The sequence below is a fragment of the Oryx dammah genome, unplaced genomic scaffold (assembly GCF_014754425.2).
Source record: "Oryx dammah isolate SB20612 unplaced genomic scaffold, SCBI_Odam_1.1 HiC_scaffold_17, whole genome shotgun sequence".
Lineage (NCBI taxonomy): Eukaryota > Metazoa > Chordata > Mammalia > Artiodactyla > Bovidae > Oryx > Oryx dammah.
In genome coordinates, this window is record NW_024070201.1 from 28,437,174 (window position 1) to 28,455,856 (window position 18,683).

The 18,683-nt window shown below is 42.0% G+C and overlaps 1 protein-coding gene across 1 annotated transcript; it reads right to left on the reverse strand.

The window, feature by feature from the left end:
* Positions 1-2,075: 2,075 nt before the first annotated feature.
* IFT46 (intraflagellar transport 46) lies at positions 2,076-16,749 on the reverse strand. The gene is made up of 12 exons (XM_040258193.1): positions 16,469-16,749; positions 15,445-15,541; positions 14,748-14,827; positions 11,712-11,839; positions 9,419-9,493; positions 9,170-9,263; positions 8,633-8,761; positions 7,477-7,598; positions 7,047-7,113; positions 3,632-3,692; positions 3,267-3,352; positions 2,076-2,560 (listed from the first exon to the last, which is right to left on the reverse strand). Exons 3-12 carry the CDS (start codon positions 14,790-14,792, stop codon positions 2,465-2,467), a joined length of 903 nt encoding a protein of 300 aa, XP_040114127.1. The 5' UTR covers positions 14,793-14,827; positions 15,445-15,541; positions 16,469-16,749; the 3' UTR covers positions 2,076-2,464.
* Between the last annotated feature and the right edge of the window lie 1,934 nt (positions 16,750-18,683).

The following is an 18,683-nucleotide window of genomic DNA, read 5'->3' on the forward strand; positions in this document are numbered from 1 at the left end:
CTTGGGAGTCTTAGCCACTGGACCACAAAGGAAGTCCCTTGAGTACTTTTTTAATGTAAACATTTATAACTATAAATTGCCTCTGAGCACTACTTTTGCTGTAGCCCGTAAGTTTTGGAATGTTGTGTTTTTATTCTCATTTATCTCTAAGTATTTTCCAATTTCCCTTGTGATTTCTTTGCCCCATTGGTTATCGTTTAACTTCCGCAGAATTTTTCGGTTTTCCTTATGTTATTGATTTCTAACTGCTCTTCATGGTGGTCTGAGAAAGTACTTTGTATGCTATCTACCTTTTAAAATCTGTTGAGACTTAATTTGTGCCCTGACATATGTTCTATCCTGGAACATGTCCCATGTGCACTTCAGTGTATTCTCTGCTGTTGGCTAGAGTTCTGTTTATGTCTATTAGAACTAGTTGGTTTATTGTGCAGTTCAGGCTCTTTCCTTACTTATTTTCAGTCTGGGTCTTCTATCCCTTATTGAGAGTGTCTTGCTATTATTGTAAAACTTTCTCCCTTCAGCTGTCAGCTTCGCCTCATATATTCTTGAAGTCTGTTATTAGGTGTGTAAATGTTTATAACTGTTGTATCTTCTTGGCTGTATTTATGTTTCTTTTATAAGTCTCCTGCTTTTATTTCATGGATGTGGTATTTTCTCATCTCTCTTTGATAGTGGTTCTCAAATTTGTCTGCATATTGAAATAATCTGAGGAGCTTAAAAAATAGATTCTTATATCCTACCTCCAGAGGTTGTGATTTTTATCAGTCTGGTGTATTGTCTGGGAGAGGAAACTTATCTTTAGAAGATCTCCAGTTGATTCTAACATGCAACCAAATTTGAGAACTGCTTCTCTATGAATATAATAGTTAAAAAAAAAAGTTTAGTTCTCTGATTTTCTTTGCTGTATTTTAGTCTCTCTTTTTCTGGCTTTCTTCAAATGCTTAGTGACTGTACATTCATAGTTAAGAATGAGAGCTACAAGTATGCCTATGTGTATACACACAGACACATACATACACACAAGAAGGAGGTACCCAAAGCTGAATACAAGTTGATGGGTAGGTAGGGGGACCGAGACATTTGCTTAGATTACCCCATCAATATCTTTAGGTCTTTTCTCTTAGGCCGCTCGGGACCCTTCCAATATTCTGCTTTGGAGGGATAAGCCTGGAAGAGGGCTGAGAGCCTCACCACTCATTCCTCTATTTTATCCTCTTATTTTAAATGTGGCCCCTTATTCCTATCCTCAGAGTTGCTTAGTATTCTCATGTCCATTATCCACCCAGCTGCTCAAGCCCAAAAACTTGCAAGTCATCCTTGATTTCTTCTCTTCTATCCCCCACATCTACTCTATCACCAAGTTCTGTTGGTTCCACCTCTGCTGGTTATCTCTCTGTTTTCTTACCCGACACCCTCCCTTCTGTACTCCATGCTGCCCAGTTTTCCAGATTCCCTTGCCAGCTGTTAATTTCTGCCAGTGGGAGGCACTTGGCAAAGCAGGAGGGGTGGGAGAGAGGAGGGTGGCTGTCTCCTGGTAAGAGGGGCTGTGGGCCTGCTTGGCAGTCCTGACCCCAGCGGCAACTCTTCTGTTTCCAGCCCCCACAGTGCATGCCTAACCCTTGTTCCTTTAGCACCCTCCATTCTCCCTTTTGTTTCTTCACTTTTGTAACGAGCTGCCCATACTTAACACCCTTTGTTAGAATCTGTCTCCCTGAGTAGAATTTAGCCTTCAGAAAATTTCCCCAATCTGTCCACCTCTACCACTGCCACCCTAATCCAAGACCCCATCCTCTTTCACCTGGGTGGCTGCAGTAGCTAGGCTCCCTGAGACCACAGCTGGACAGTCTGGGGCCAGACAGACAGGCAGCACTACCTGGTGGGAGACTCCCAGAAAAAATAGGTTCCGGGAGAAAAATGTTTCCCCTCTATTGCCAACCTTGAAGGACTGGGGTTTGATTTTATTTCTGAAGGTTGATTTGCTTAAACTGCAAGTCACTGAATGCCTCTAGGCCGAGTTTCTCATCTCTGCCTACGATCAGTCTGCCTTCTCTCTTCTGTATTAAAGGACAGCAGGATAACCTGAAAGATAAGAGCATTTTATTTGTAAAACCTTTGCCAATTGACTTTATTATGAAAGAAAATAATCCTATTGCTATCTCAAAAAGAACATCTTTTCAGCCTTCCTCCCATCCTGAGCATCCTGGGATCCCAGGAATTCCAGTGCTTCTAGCTCAAATCCCCACAGTGGTGTCAATGCATACTTCCCGTGTGAAGGAGCTCTGAAACAGGCATTAGCCATTTAATGACCACGAGCAGTGCTCTCTGGCAGAAACGGTAGTAGGATGAACGCCGTGCCCGAGTCAAGGTGTGAGGCAGACAAGGCTGCCAGGAGGCTGACAGTGACCCCTCCTCAGCTGGGGCAGAGGAGCTGGCGGAGCCGTGAGACAGCCACATGGGAGGTGTCTCAGCTGAAGGTTAACGTCTCGGCATCTCCAGCCTGGGAGTTGGAGTTGGATGGAGGGGTGAATGCTGTCTTGCCTTCAGCTAGAGCTTTAAAATGCTGTGAGGAGAGAGGAGAGGGAATATGGAGGATTTGGGGATATGCTAGTTATGACACTTTATCAAGAACTAACCTCATCATAGGGCTTCCCAGGGGACTCTAGTGGTAAAGAACCTGCCTGCCAATGCAGGAGATGTGAAAGACAGGGGTTTGATCCCTGGGTTGGGAAGATCCCCTGGAGGAGGGCGTAGCAACCCATCTAGTATTCTTGCCTGGAGAACCCCATGGACAAAGGAGCCTGGTGGGCTACAGTCCATGGGGTCACAAAGAGCTAGACACAACTAAAGCAACTTAGCACACACACAACTTCTTTACAACTCTTTAAGCTCCATTTTTCTCCCAATTCTACTTCTAAAACAATTCCTTGGTGTTGTCTTTGAAAAATAGCTAGAAATATGCCTTACCTCCTTCAAACATGACCCCCCTTTTTTCCATGCTTCCTGCTTCCATTCATTAGGCCACTTTGTTCTGTAAGATTGAGTGTCCACTATAGATCCTCACCTACCCTAAGGCCCACATGGGTTCTATTTCCCCTTCCTTTACCAGCCCCACCCCTGCCTGCTTCACAGTTCCCTCCATTATGGGGAGGGTAATGATAACTCCAGGCAGAGACCTCCTCCACTGTCACAGGCAGAGTCACAACAGATTGAGGACAGTGGCGGCAGCAGGCACTACAGCTGAAGTCAATCTCTAGTGCTGGTCTTACCTGTGAGTTCTTGAATTCCGAGTAGAGGGAAAAGAGCAGATGGAGGGACTGAATTCGACTCTTGTAGACAGGGATGTCTAGGATGGCTGAAATCAAGAACTCCCATGAGCAGAAACAAACAAAAATCTGAGAATATGGGGCATTTCTGTTTAGGTGGCCAGTCCCTTCCCAGATGGAATGTGTTACTGTAACTCTAGGGGTTAAATACCCAGGTAGTCACAAAAACCCAAACACCGCCCTCAAGTGCTGCCAAACAGCGTAATTGGCTTAAAGAAAAGGCTGTAACTCAGAGTAAAAAAGCCTTTTCAACAGCCCACAGTGAATTTATCCAAAGACGGGGCCAAGAAAGGGATAGGAGGGCTTACCACAGATCATATCAATGTACTCTGCCAGGCTGCAATCAATCTCTGCTGTGGGCAGGCTCACCTAGGAGAGGCATGGGACAGACCCAAATCAAAAGGCTGAAATTTCAGTGGTCCTAGCATCATTCTCTTCCTCTGAAGGAAAACAGCTCCGAGCATAAGGGGTGTGATGGGCTGAACTGTGTCCTCCTCAAATTAATATGCTAAAGTCTTGACCCCAAGTGTGTCAGGTGGTGTATTTGGAGATATTGTCATAAAAGAGATAAGTTAACATGAGGTCATTAGGAGAACCCTACTCCAGAGTGACAGGAATCCTTATAGGAGGAAATTAGGACACAGACACACAGAGAGGAAAGACCACATGAAGACACAGGGAAGAGACAGTCAAGGAGAAAGGCTCTGGAAGAAATCAGCTCTGTGGACAGTTTGATGTCCAACTTCCAGTAGTGTGAAAAAATAAATTTCTTTTGCGTAAGCCACCCAGTCTGTGGTACTGTGTTACGGCAGCCTGAGCAATAATACAATTTTTTTTTTCCTGATCAATAAAATGGAATTGGTCATACTCATTAACCACTGAAATAGCGGAAGATATAATAGGGCTAAAATATTTTATAAGTAAAATACACTGCCATGCAGTCTTCCCGTATTTGTGAAGAAGAAACTGGACCCAGGTTATGGCCAAGTATTTATAATTACTTGGAGTTACAAGGCCTAATGGTCCTTAGACACCACAGGAACAGAAAAAGTGACATGATATCTCAGATGATACGTCCAGATCAAAACCAGTTCATACTGTAAGTTTAAAAACCATTAGCATCTTAAAAACTTTTTGTTCTCTTTTTATAAAAATCAGGGTGTAATTTTATAAAAATCAGCTTTTGCAACTTCCTTTTTCCAACATATAACTGATACTTCTCTGTATCAGAGCAAAATAAGGCCAAATAATTCATCATGTGAGTGTTTCACTGACTGGCTGTACCACAATCTGTCTATTCAGTTCCCTGGTCAGACATTTTTTCCTCAGCTACCGCTTTAAAATGCTATGATAAAAGAGACTGTTTTCAAATTCTTTGCTTTTTTACAGTAATTTCTCAATAAACATATACCCCCAAAAAACTGTCTTCATTAGCTTACATTTTAGTAGGGAGAAACAAAAGACAAAAATAAGGTATATAATATGTCAGAAGGTAAGTATTATGGAGAAAAAGCAGGTAAAGAGCTTGGGGAACATGGGTAGCAGTTTTAAATACCATGACCAGGAAGGAACTGTTATCATCTTTGCTCCAGTTTCTTGATATGTAAGAGCTCTTTGGGCTTCCTTGGTGGCTCAGTGGTAAAGAATCTGCCTGCGATGCAGAAGCCTCAGGAGACACAGGTTCGATCTCTTAGCACACATGCAAAAGCTCTTTGCTTGGATAGTAATGTTGTCACATACATATATAAGTAACTTCTTGGTCCATCACTTGTTTTTTCAGCCATGCCACTCAGGAGCTTAGTTCCTGGAACAGGGATTGAACCTGGCCTTTGGCAGTGAAAGTGCGAAGCCCGAACCACTGGACCGCCAGGGAATTCCCAGTCCATCATATTTTAAACTTTGTTTATGGTAACTGTTAGAATTTTTTACTTGTGTTTGAGTCTAAACTGTCACATATTCCACATGACTTTTAAGATTCTTATTATGCAAAGAAATACCTCACCATCCCAACAGTAGTAAGTATTGGGTTGGCCAAAAGATTTGTTTGGGTTTTCCCATAACATCAGACAGGAAAACCGGAACAAACCGTTTGGACAACTGAATATTTCTCCTATATAAAAAAAAATGGTACTTGTAATAGCTTTATTTTTACCTTATATGTTTAACTCATTTGGAATTCATGTATGCATATGGTTGGGGCTTTCCTGGTGGCTCAATGGTAAAGAATCTGCCTGTAATGCAGGAGACTCAGGTTCAATCCCTGGGTTGGGAAGATCCCCTGGAGGAGAGCATGGCAAGCCACTCCAGTACTCTTGCCTGGAGAATCCCCACATACAGAGGAGCCTGGCAGGCTACAGTCCATAAGGTCTCACAGAGTCCGACATGACTGAAGCAACTAAGCAGCGGCAGCAGCATGCATATGGTTGAGGCATAGATCTATTGTTCTCAAGTGACTGGTCAGTAATCTCATCACAACCCATTCTACCTGTAATCATTTAACCATCTTTCTTGGGCATCCTTGATGGTCCAGTGCTTAAAATTCTGTTTCCACTGCAGGGGGTGTGGGTTTGATCCCTGGTGGGGGAACTAAGATCTTGCATGCTGTGAGGCATGGCCAAAGAAAAAGTAAAATGACCATCTTTCTTATATAGCAAATTTCCACATTTACGTGGTTTTTTTCTGGGTTGTCTATGTGCTGCTGATCTAGCTCTGTTCCTAACCAGAACATTATTATTTACTATAGCTCTATAATTTTCTAATGTCTGACAGGGCAAATCCTCCATCATTTTTTCCCTGAAATTTTAATTAGACTTGAAAGTTGACTCTCTCAGATAACCTTTGTTACAAAAATTTCTATTTCTAAAAAATAATGCTGTTAAAATCCGAACTGCAATGGCATTCCACTGCCATGGTGCCCCAGGGAGAAGTGACGGCACCTTCCAGGAACGTGGCTTGACTCCTCATTCACTGCGAGCTTGTGCCTGCCCTCCATTCAAGTTGTATAATTTGCTTTCAAAAAGGTCTTGACAATTTCTTATGAAATATATTCCTGGGCACTTTTTAAAAATTTAGGATCATTAGGAATGGGACATCAGCTACTCAAAACAGGACATATTCCTCTGTGGAAAGGGTAAGTCTACAGTGGTAATACTTTAGGTACATACATTCACCAAAAGTTATGTGTTCAAAGCAATAGTATAATAATATTACAGAGTAATTTATAATAACTCAAATCTGGAAATGACACAAATGGCTATCATAGAATGGATAAATAGATTGTCCTATATTTAAACAATGGAATGCCATAATTAGAACAAGTGTATAACCACAATCTAAGAAACAATATGGATAAATCTCTACATGGATGAACAATACAAATGAGCAAATAAACAAGACACAAAGGAACATGATTAGATTTAGATAAAATACAAAACAGGCAAACCTAATCTGTGCTGTTAGAAGTCAGGATGGTAGTTACGCTGGGAGATAGAAGCCTGAGGGGGCTTCCAGGGTGCCAACAATGTTCTGGGTTTTTTTATCTGATATGTTGGTTACACAAAGGTATTTGGTTGGTGAAAATTAATCAACACTTAACGTGTTTGTTTCTGATTTTACATTATACATAAATTTAAAAGTTAATGATAATAGTAATACAAGAAGAGAGAAACTGTGGTCCCTAGAATGAATGCCACACTTTCTAAGCTCCTGCTACCTTCCACTCACCTTTCCCAAAAGTTCTTCAAACTCTGGAGACCACTCCTGCATCAGTGTGTCAATATCGGGCATAGGCCTAGAATTATAGCGGCAAATGTGAACAGAAAACATGGGCTGGTATCAGCAATCGTTGCATCATGATATTCTAGGCTGAAGGGAGGTTCTCAACCTGGGCACATTAGGATTTCAAGAGAACACAGACTGGGTAGGCCAAACTTACCCAAGACCTAGGGTTTGGAGAAGCTGGCTAAGTAAAAATACCAGGTAAACCATAATCTACATCTGCAATCTTAGCCAGTAGCAGCCAGGATCCATAGGTCCTAAGGTTGATATATTTCAAATATGTCCCAATCTTGGCACCTCCTCCTCAGAAGCAATGACTTCCTAGGTGGTGAAGATTACCATGAGTTACTATGGTGAAGAATGTGCTATTTCTTACCTGGTATAGTGCACAGTTGCAGGGGGCTTGGAACGGTGTAACTCAGAGATGCTCTCAATCCATGTGTCAATGGCTTTGGGATTCTTTTCTGCATCTTCCAGGCTCTTTACTTTCATATGTTGCTAGAAAAACAACAGGAAAGCCAGGCTGATGGCAATGAAGTAGATCCCTTGTCTTCACAGAGAAGCTCCTCATATGCTGCTATTTCATATTCGAGGTAACTGATGAAAAGGGAAGCTTGCCAGCAGCCAAATGAAGGTTATAGAAAACCCTGATAAAGTCTTCTGGAGCCAGGGGAAAGGGGCAAGTCAACAGGACAGGAATGATCACAATAAGAGACCATTTCAACCTAGTAGGATGGCTAGAATAAAAAAGACAGACAATACCAAGTGTTGGTGAGGATATGGAGAAATTGGAACTCTCATTCATTGCTGATGGGACTATAAATTGATTCAACCACTTTGGAAAAGAGTTTGGCAGTTCTTCAAAATATTAAATAGTTTCCATATGGCCCAGTAACCCTACTTCTACCTATACCCAAGACAAATAACAATATATGTCCCTGCAAAAACATGTACATGTTCATAGAAGCATAATAGAAGTGGGATTAACTGGTAAATGCATAGATAAAGTGTGATATATCCATACAATGGAACATTATTCAGCCATAAAAAAGGGAATGAAGTAGTGACCAGGGTTTAGGAGCAGGGGGAATGAGGAGAGGAGTGACTACTAATGGGTATAGGGTTTCTTTTTGTTTCTGTGTTTTGGCTGCACTGAGTAGCTTATAGTATCTTAGTTCTCTGATCAGGGATTGAACTGGGCCCACAGCACTGCTGAGCTCTAACCACCAAGGGAATTAGCAAGGGGTTTCTTTTTGGAATATGAAAATGTTCTTAAATAATGGTGATGGTTGTATTAGCTCTGTGAATATACTAAAAATCACTGAACTGTACAATTTAAAAAGGTGAATTCACAGTAATTACATTATATTTTAATACAACTGTTATCTAAAAATTAGGGCTGGCTGAAATCATAGCCATCTCTTTTAACAGGGAGTAAGTCGAAATATTCAAATATTCAAATGTTCAAATATTAGCAAGGCTTCTACTCTCAGCCCCCTTGAGCTGGGGCCTGTGCTAGGACAGTAGCTTACTGTGATGTTGTGCTGTTTGGAATTCTCTGTTAACCACAGTGAGAGCACTGTAGGGTCTGACTGCTTTGTTGAAGGCTCATCCAATACCAATAGGCCAAGGTTGTCAGGCTTTCCATCAGGACGTGGAACCTGGTAAGGAGAAAGGTAAGAACATGAAAAGGCACACTTGTTTTCAATAAGCTAAGGAAGAACTTTTCTGGTTCATTACTATTACTAGTATTAAAAAGTATGCCTATATATCATGCTGTACTAAAATACTATCTAGAAAAAAATACATGACCTTAAATATAAAGCTGAAGTTATGGATAATTAGGAGGCAAATATATGACAAATTTTTAACACATAATGAGATTATCAATTATTTACCTATTAGCAGTGAATATAATTTCAAGCTGAAAGCAAGTTAAGAATTCCAGTGAAATGAAGAATATATACTAAGGTAGTTATTGCTAGTCAAGGAAATTAGTTTAACTGTTTGTTAGAGTAATAGAAGGGTTAGAAGAAACACCTAAGGAGTCATTTTTAGGACGTTCTGACCTTTAAGAATGCATCAATATCCCCAACAGCTGGGATGAAATCAGGAATGAAAGGCTTCAGTTTGTGGTCCAGGTCAATCAACTGTGGTGTATACCTAGGAGATATTGCCATGAGAAGGTGGAGACCGTCAGTGAAACTTACTTATTATTCAGAATGAAAAAAACCTAAGGGGAATGGTCATGTTTCAGATAAGAGGAAGGCAAGGGCAAGGCAGGGCTAGGGGTTATGGTGGGAGGTCCTGGTACTCACCTGCTGATATACTGGAAGAGCTCCTTAACCTCAGCAGAAACTGGCAAATGCTCATAGTCTGCAGGATCATACGCCCTGGGGGAAGGAAAACACGGCTCAAGGTGGCCAGAGAAAGGTGGGGGTTGCTGAGTCTTGGTTCAGCCACAGAGCATGTGACTCTAAACCTAGTTTTTGCTCCACCCACATGTGCCTCTTCTGAGCAGCTTGCAAGGCAACTTTAAAACTGATTATAATTAGCTCTCAGTTATCTCTGACAATGAAGAAAAACAGTTACAGGAAATCCAAAACATAATTTTGAAAAATTTTAGAGTGTAGCAGAAATTGTTTTCCTTTTTTCTTTTTAAATGAAGGGGATAAAGAGAAAAGATAGAATGAGATCTTAATTTCTGACATGAAAACAGTTTGTCCCAAGAAAAAAGGGAGTTTTTACAAAGATGTTTTTCAGTGTTATTTATAAAAGTAAAAAATTGGAAACAAATAAAATGTCTAACACTTGAGAGATAAGTCAAGCTGAACACTGCAGTTATTGAAAGGTATTTGCATTAATACATGAAATGTATACAGTTAAAAAAAATAGTAGAGTGTAAATTAATGACTATAAGTAAAATGTAATGAATTGATAGGGCTTCCCAGATGGCTCAATGGGAAAGAATCCGCCCGCCAACGCAGGTTCGATCCCTGGGTCGAGAAGATCCCCTGGGGAAGGAAACAGCAGCCCACCCCAGTGTTCTTTCCTGGAAAATCCTATGGACAGAGGAGCCTGGAGTCCGTGGGGTCACAAAAGAGTTGGACATGAATGAGTGACTAAACAACAATGAGTTGACAAAGTATATAAGTGACTTGGAAAGTGATTTAAGGTTCTTCTGGGGAGAGTTGCTTAAGAAAAAAACTAAATAGATTACTTAAAGGAGAAGGCAATGGCACCCCACTCCAGTACTCTTGCCTGGAAAATCCCAAGGACAGAGGAGCCTGTTAGGCTTTAGTCCATGGGGTCGCGAAGAGTCAGACACGACTAAGCGACTTCACTTTGCCTTTTCACTTTCACGCACTGGAGAAGGAAATGGCAACCACTCCAGTGTTCTTGCCTGGAGAATCCCAGGGACGGCGGAGCCTGATGGGCTGCCGTCTATGGGGTCGCACAGAGTCGGACACGACTGAAGCGACTTAGCAGCAGCACAGCAGCAGCAGCAGATTAGTTAAAGTTTACCTTTCCCCAGATTATAATTTATGGAAGCAGGATCATGAGGTCAACTGTGAAGCATGAAAAGTCAGGCTGCTATTAAACACTTGCCTAATTTACTTAGTGTCTACCTGCATGTGGATAATTAAAATGTAACTATTTTTATTTTTATTAAACTACTTCATTGAATAAGTGATGCATGCACATGATAGGAAATAAAAGGTACAAAATGTATACAGTGGAAAGTTATGCTCCCCTCCCAAGAGTAATCAGTATTATGAGTTCCTAGTGTAGCCTAGAGATAGCTTATATAGTATCTGTTTGATACGCATGCGAACACAACACAAAGACTTCTATACCTTTTTAAAATGTAACAATGTCCCTTGAAGATTGTTCTTTACCACCACATAAGAGTGTTGGCTCATACTTCTTAATGGCTAGGAAGAATTCTACTGATTTGGCTACACCATCATTTATTTAACTAGTAATTGTATTTTAAATGAATGGGCCTTAGAATTCACTTTGATTAAAACCTACCAGGGTGGGTCATGATTAATCTAGCACCAGGGCTGGAACAGGGTGAGAATTTTTACTGAAGCATCATCCAGGAACATTTTGCTTCAACATGGGAGAATAGCGCCCCTATTCTCTACTTGTCCTTTTAAAAGGATCTGAGCCTAAAACAGAAATGCTCCTGCACGTGGATGTTTTCCTCACTAAATAAAACTGCTGTGATGTATGATTTTATCTTCTTATATATATTTAATATACTATTTATAATATAAATTTATATTTATAAATTTATCTTCTCTTCCCTAAAATGTAAACTCCCTGAAGTCAGAGACCATCAGATAAATTGACTCAGCAAATCCTCATGAAATGCCTGAGCCCACAAGATGTTTCAAACAGTGCAAGTGACATCACAGTGATATCACAGGACTCAGGCAGTGGAGCCAGAAAAGAAGGAAAACTCATTATGTTGGGTTTCTGAGCATCTGATAACCCTAAATAGAGAAGATCAAAAGAGCTGCTAGAAGTTCACTTCTCACTGACATCCTCCTGTCCAGTGTTTTGAAGGAAGAGTTTCCTCCTTTGCGAGGGTGCTCTCCTTACCCTTCCAAAGGGGCCCCATGCTCTTCATCATCATCATCAGAATCAGTTTCAGATGAGTCATCATCGTCATCATCATCGTTCTCACTGAAGCCCCGCTGAGGCGTCAGCTGCGAGGTCTTCTTCTTCTCCTGAGACAAAGCAGGGTAGGCATAGAAAGCTCCCGGTTAGGAGAAACTGGGGAGAAGGGAATTGCAACCCGCTCCAGTATTCTTGCCCGGAAAATCCCATTGACAGAGGAGCCTGGTGGGCTACAGTCCATGGGGTCACAAGAGTCAGACACGACTGGGTGACTAAACCACCACCACCAGTGTACTTTTGCCCAGTTCTCATTTAGCGCTCTAATGAGAACCCTCCCACTTGGCACCAATTCACTGGAAAGAAAAGGAAGCCCTCCCCAGAAGGGCCCTGAGAACCTTCCTCACTCCTTCTTAGCTACTGAGTCCCCACTTTCTATAACCATAGTCTAATCATCTGTGTGTGGCTTGGGTATACTTTATTCAGTACATATCTCTTTTACCTCTCACTTAGGAGATCCTGAGAACTCTGCATAAACTTTATCCAGTCAGCTTCAACTCTAAAACTGAGGGACTTCTGAAGAAGAAAGCACCTCTAAATAGTTATTTTGGGAGGAAACAGGGGGAAGATGAAGTGGGGAAGACACATTTTAGGGGATCTTAATACTCACAAAGATCACAGGGAGGAAATCTAGTATTTAATTTGCAAGACTGCCCAGGGGAAGCTGCTTATAACTAAGGAAAAATCGTACTCAACCCTGTGCCTGGATTCTGACCAGCAGTTCCAGAGACTGTGGGTTTTCCTTTGCATCCAATGGGTATCTGACCTACTCATGGTCTCCCTTCCTTCCCCCCCAAGTTACATAAAATAACTGTACTTTATATCTCAAGATAGTCATGTATCGATGTGACAGTTGGACTATAAAGAAAGCCAAGTGCCAAAGAATTGATGCTTTTGAACTGTGGTGTTGGAAAAGACTCTTGAAGAGTCCCTTGGACTACAAGGAGATCAAACCATTCAGTCCTAAAGGAAATCATCCTGAATATTCATTGGAAGGACTGATGCTGAAGCTGAAACTCAAATACGTTGGCCACCTGATGTGAAGATCTGACTCAGTGGAAAAGACCCTGATGCTGGGAAAGACTGAAGGCGGAGAAGGGGACAACAGAGGATGAGATGGTTGTATGGCATCACTGACTCGATGGACATGAGTTTGAGCAAGCTTTGGGAGTTGGTGATGGACAGGGAAGCCTGGTGTGCTGCAATCCATGGGGTCACAAAGAGTCAGACACGACTGAGCGACTGAACTGAACTGAACTGGTATCTCAAGATAAGAGACTCTTCTGTTCTTGGCATTTTGACCTACCTTTCTGAGCTTCTGGTTCTCAAAGTACCATCCCATGCCCTCAAGCCCATGAGAAGGGGTCTGGTGGTGCTTGGGCTTGCCAGGGCAGCTGAGATGGGGGTCCCTGTCTTTGCCTCTAGGGCATGGAGCCTGTGGTATGCCTTCACTTAGGATCTGAAAGGTGGCCAACTGGCCCCCTTTAAAAATGGGTTTTCAAGCTCAGTTTCCATATGGCTTATACTGAGGTTAAGAGATATTTGGTTCTAGTTTTAAAAATTATTTAACGATTCTTTTAAAGTGGCTTCCGACATATAAAACTGTGACATGTTATAGGAAATCTTAAAAAAAAAAAAACTTTTGGTTACATTTTCCTCTAAGCATAACACAGATTTATTATACATCAACAAAAATGTATTTTAACTAATATGTAACATATGGTATAGATGACAGTTGCAGAAATTGTCTTACTGGTATACAGTTGGTAAGGATATCCCACAGTGTTCTTTACTAATTCAAAATCTGCCCAGATTATTCTTGAGTCACATGGGAAGCAGTCTGGCAAGGGAAGCTTTTTAAGAATATTGTCAGCTTAAAGATTATTCAAAAGTGGATCCTTTTTGCTGATTCTGGGTGCATATTAAATTGGAAAGATAAATGAGCCTTTAATATTGACTATATCATGTGAAGATGAAAAACTCAGGATGAATACACAAAATTAGGAGGTCAATTTAGGAAAATTGTTCACCTTTGTCTGCTTCTTCAAAGTAGTGCTTTGCAAAATCTCTGACCTAAGGCAGAAGACTTTATATACCAGACAAAAGGCCAAAAAATTACTTTGTAGGTGAGATGTCAAACAGCACATAGTCACAAAGCAGAGCTATCTCAAAACATTACATTTTAGACTTCCTATGAAATCCATCTCTCTCACTGAAGCTTTCTGCATTACTTCGAATATATATTCCTTCACTTGAGTCCTCAAAACTCCTATTCTTGGAGGATAATTAAAGCACAGGCATTGGACAATGTGCTAAGGCTAACCACAAGGGCTATTAGGCAGTGCGCCTGTGCAAATTTAAGGCCCTGTCCCTCTAGAGCTGTAGGCATTTTCTCATCTCTCTTTCAGAAATGGTGATTCTCTTGGTTCATAAAATAACAAGTAACATCTGGGCCTTAAGACTTCAAAATTAAAATCTCTTTCACAAAATACTGGCAGTATCACAAGTATTGACAATGAACAAAAGCCAGGACCAGTCATTTCAAACTTGCTTTATCATAAGAATTATTTGCAGTGCTTGCTCAAATATATTTACATTTTCAGGTTTTTATCTTCAAGAATCCAATTAGGTAGTGCTGGGGGGGACTGGTAAATTTTTTTTTTTTTTTTTTTTTAGTAAGTACCCCAGTTGATTAACGTGACCATAAAAGTTTCAGAAACCCTGGACTGTGTTATATGAAATTTCTTGCCAAAAAGTCAGCTATAACAATAACCTCTATTCCCGAAGGAGAATCACAGTCTTAAGGCTCTTGGCCGTTGACTGTTCTCCATGAGCTTAAAGACACCTAACCAGTAGTGGTAAGTATTCAAGAAATGTTTGCTACTGAACTGGTGTCACTTTAAATTAGCTACAAAAAACACAAAGCAGCAATTTCACAAGAAGTTGTGGATTATACTGCACCTTGTTATTTTCATCTTCATACTCATCACTGCTGTTATCAGCCATAGTCTTGTTAGAAAGATGCGAGGAACAAGGAACTCCTTAGAAGAAAAGTTTTCCCATTAGGTTATTGTTAAAATGATTTTTAAAGACAGATATTTTCATTTATAATATTTTATGCTAACCATTTTATGGAACAGGACTGATAAGAATAGCTAACTGAAAGATAGGAAACTGAATTCTAGCATGGCTCTGTCAATTCAAGATATACTTACTAAGTATTATTATGCTTAAGGCATTGGGTTAGACATTATATTAATACTAACTGATTATCTGCCACTACACAAATAGCATAAAATCTGCCCTTAGTTTATGGTTGAAATAAAGTCAGTAACTAGTGAAGCAAAAGGAGTGCTGGATTTATAGTCAGAGGTCTCGGTTTAAAGGACAACTCTATCACGTAGACAAAACGATTCAACCTCTCTGGGTGTCAGTAGTCCCACCTCTCAATGGGGTCAGTAATATTTGTCACTCAGGACTGTTGCAAGGATCAATCGAAAAAACTTTATGTGGAAGGATGGGACCTAGTTCCTGGTAAATAATAGTCACCAATATGAATCTGAATCAGTTTTTTACAAGTTTTGGTTTATTTTTAATAACCAGTGATTTACAATTACAAAAAAAAATTTCTCTTCTTTTCTCTTTATGTCTCTCTTACCTTTGTGTTTCGTGGTTGGAGTATAAATACTTGCAACCTCTTCAGAGTCGTTAATCTCTAGACGCTCATCATACGTCTGGTTTTCAACAATCTTGGTCTAAGCAAAAGGAAGTATGACTACATAGTTTTTATCACGGGACATTAAGCATTCTCTGGAGAGGTAGATTCCAAACCAGCAATGGTTCCTCTTCCTTACCCAAGACATCAGTTTTACCTGAAACCTTTACTCCCCAAGTGGCTTAGACGATAAAGAATCTGCCTGCCAATGCAGGAGACACAGGTTCGATGCCTGGGTAGGGAAGCTCCCCTGGAGGAAGGCATGGCAACCCACTCCAGTATTCTTGCCTGGAGAATCCCATGGACAGAGAAGTCAGGCGGGCTACAGTCCATAGGGTCGCAAAGAGTCGGAGACGACTGAGCGACTAACACTTCCACTTCCACTTTACGCCCCATTCAAACTTTCCTTGAGGCTTCTTGGCCCCAGGTCACACGGTTAAGTCACTTTGCTGCACCTCTTATTTAGGCTGCCTGGGGAACCAGGGAAACGAGGAGAGAAACGACAGCCAGTGTCTGCAGCAGGTACCCAAAGCTGCTAAGATAGGCACGCGAGGGCAATACAGAATCCCTCTGTAGATAATGGCTCTCTCCTCGGGTTCGGTCAGTGTCCCAATGCTGCCGGCGTTTCTCAGGGGAGGCTGTGGAGTTTCTAGAAAAAGTTCTGTCTCTCGGGTTACCTGGGGCGGGGGGGGCGCGGGGCGCGCCCGTTCCGCAAAGCGAGGGTAAACTCGGCTCTTGTCTTGGTCCCATCCAATAATCCTGAAAGCCATCACCCTTAACCCCACCCTCATCTTGTAGGTCGGATCCCACTTAAGTTTGTCGGGGAGTAAAGGAAACAAAGATTGGCGAGGGCGTGAAGGAAGAGGAGAGAGAATATTTGTCAAGAGGGGAAAAGGTGCAGGAGGTTGGGAAGAGGGAACGGAAGTCCTTCCTATTCCTTTTGGGAAGGAGAAAGAGCACGAATTACCTGTAGCCCCTCTGAATCCGTCTCGTCTATATGGAAAGAACCCCAGCCTAGGACTGGGGTTTCACTCCAACCTGAGGCCTGGCCACTTCTACTTGGAAGAGAGCCACGGCTTCTACTCGGAGCAACTGGCCTGTTATCAGTTGCTAAGAAAAAAAAAAAAAAAAAAAGAAGGAAAAATCGCGAGACTTTCCTCCACTCTCGTGAGATCCTCTCCACCGCAGCGCGTTATGTCTTTTCCAGCGAAGGCTCAAAGGAAGATCCAGAGGGGTTCGGATCCTGGTTGGCTAGTTTCAAAAAATACGTCTGTGTCGGCATCTAGCGTCGGGGAGCGGCAAAGCTGACGGATGAATTTCGTTTCGTCTAGAGTTAGCCTTCCCATCCGGAAATAAGGTGTGTATTTTCTTCCCAGATCAAGGATCACTGGGCTGCAATTCCTACTAAATCAGTCCAGACAGACTTTAGGCAAACTCGGAACTTTGCTTAAATTCCCACGACACTTTGTACGACCTTTTATAGCCTTTATATTACATTATAGTCCTTTCTTTCGCTCCATTGTTTCCCATTGCATTGGACATACTTTCAGTACTAACAAATAATTATTTATCTGAGATTCAAATTTAACTAATTCTCTTGCATTTTTATCTCAAGGAGACTGGACTGCATTAGGGCAGGGTCTGTGTCCAATTACTTTTTAACCTTTTCATGGCATTAGTGCATTACCTGGATTCAGTTTAGTCAGTGCAGTCGCTCAGCCGAGTCTGACTCTTTGCCACCCCATGAACCGCAGCAAGCCAGGCCTCCCTATCCATCACCAACTCCTGGAGTTTACCCAAACTCATGTACATTGAGTCGGTAATGCCATCCAACCATCTCATCCTCTGTCGTCCCTTTTCCCTCCTGCCCTCAATTTTTCCCAGCATCAGGGTCTTTTCAAATGAGTCAGCTCTTCACATCAGGTGGCCAAAGTATTGGAGTTTCAGCTTCAGCATCAGTCCTGCCAATGAACACCCAGGACTGATCTCCTTCAGGATGGACTGGTTGGATCTCCTTGCAGTCCAAGGGACTCTCAAGAGTCTTCTCCAACACCGCAGTTCAAAAGCATCAATTCTTCGGCACTCAGCTTTCTTTATAATCCAACTCTCACATCCATACATGCTGCTGCTGCTGCTGCTAAGTCGCTTCAGTCATGTCCGATGCCGTGCGACCCCATAGGCGGCAGCCCACCAGGCTCCACTGTCCCTGGGATTCTCCAGGTAAGAACACTGGAGTGGGTTGCCATTTCCTTCTCCAGTGCATGAAAGTGAAAAGTGAAAGTGAAGTTGCTCAGTTGTGTTCGACTCTTCGCAACCCCGTGGACTGCAGCCTACCAGGCTCCTCCATCCATGGGATTTCCAGGCAAGAATACTGGAGTGGGTTGCCATTGCCTTCTCCCATCCATACATGACTACTGGAAAAACCATAGCCTTGACTAGACAGACCTTTGTTGACAAAGTAATGTCTCAGCTATTTAATATGCTCCCTAGCTTGATCATAACTTTTCTTCTAAGGAGTCAGTTCAGTCGCTCAGTAGTGTCCAACTCTTTGCGACCCCATGAATCACAGCATGCCAAGCCTCCCTGTCCATCACCAACTCCCGGAGTTCACCCAAACCCATGTTCATCAAGTAGGTGATGCCATCCAGCCATCTCATCCTCTGTCGTCCTCTTCTCCTCCTGCCCTCAATCCTTCCCAGCATCAGAGTCTTTTCCAATGAGTCAACTCTTCGCATGAGGTGGCGAAAGTACTGGAGTTTCAGCTTCAGCATCAGTCCTGCCAATGAACACCCAGGACTGATCTCCTTTAGAATGGACTGGTTGGATCTCCTTGCAGTCCAAGGGACTCTCAAGAGTCTTCTCCAACACCACAGTTCAAAAGCATCAATTCTTCGGCGCTCAGCTTTCTTCACAGTCCAACTCTTACATCCATACATAACCACTGGAAAAACCATAGCCTTGACTAGACGGACCTTTGTTGGCAAAGAAATGTCTCTGATTTTGAATATGCTTTCTAGATTGGTCATAACTTTCCTTCCAAGGAGTAAGCGTCTTTTAATTTCATGGCTGCAGTCACCATCTGCAGTGATTTTGGAGCCCCCCAAAATAAAGACAGCCACTGTTTCCATTGTTTCCCCATCTATTTCCCATGAAGTGATGGGACCAGATGCCATGATCTTAGT

What these genes read in the sequence shown, in the direction of transcription:
- IFT46 (XM_040258193.1), bottom strand. Translation starts at nt 14,792, where the DNA reads ATGGCTGATAACAGCAGTGATGAGTATGAAGATGAAAATAACAAG. An exon ending in TTGAAGAACTTTTGGGAAAG is followed by an intron (nt 3,693 to 7,046) that starts GTGAGTGGAAGG and finishes TGCCTCTCCTAG; the next exon opens with GTGAGCCTGCCCACAGCAGA. An exon ending in GTACATTGATATGATCTGTG is followed by an intron (nt 3,353 to 3,631) that starts GTAAGCCCTCCT and finishes TCTTGATTTCAG; the next exon opens with CCATCCTAGACATCCCTGTC.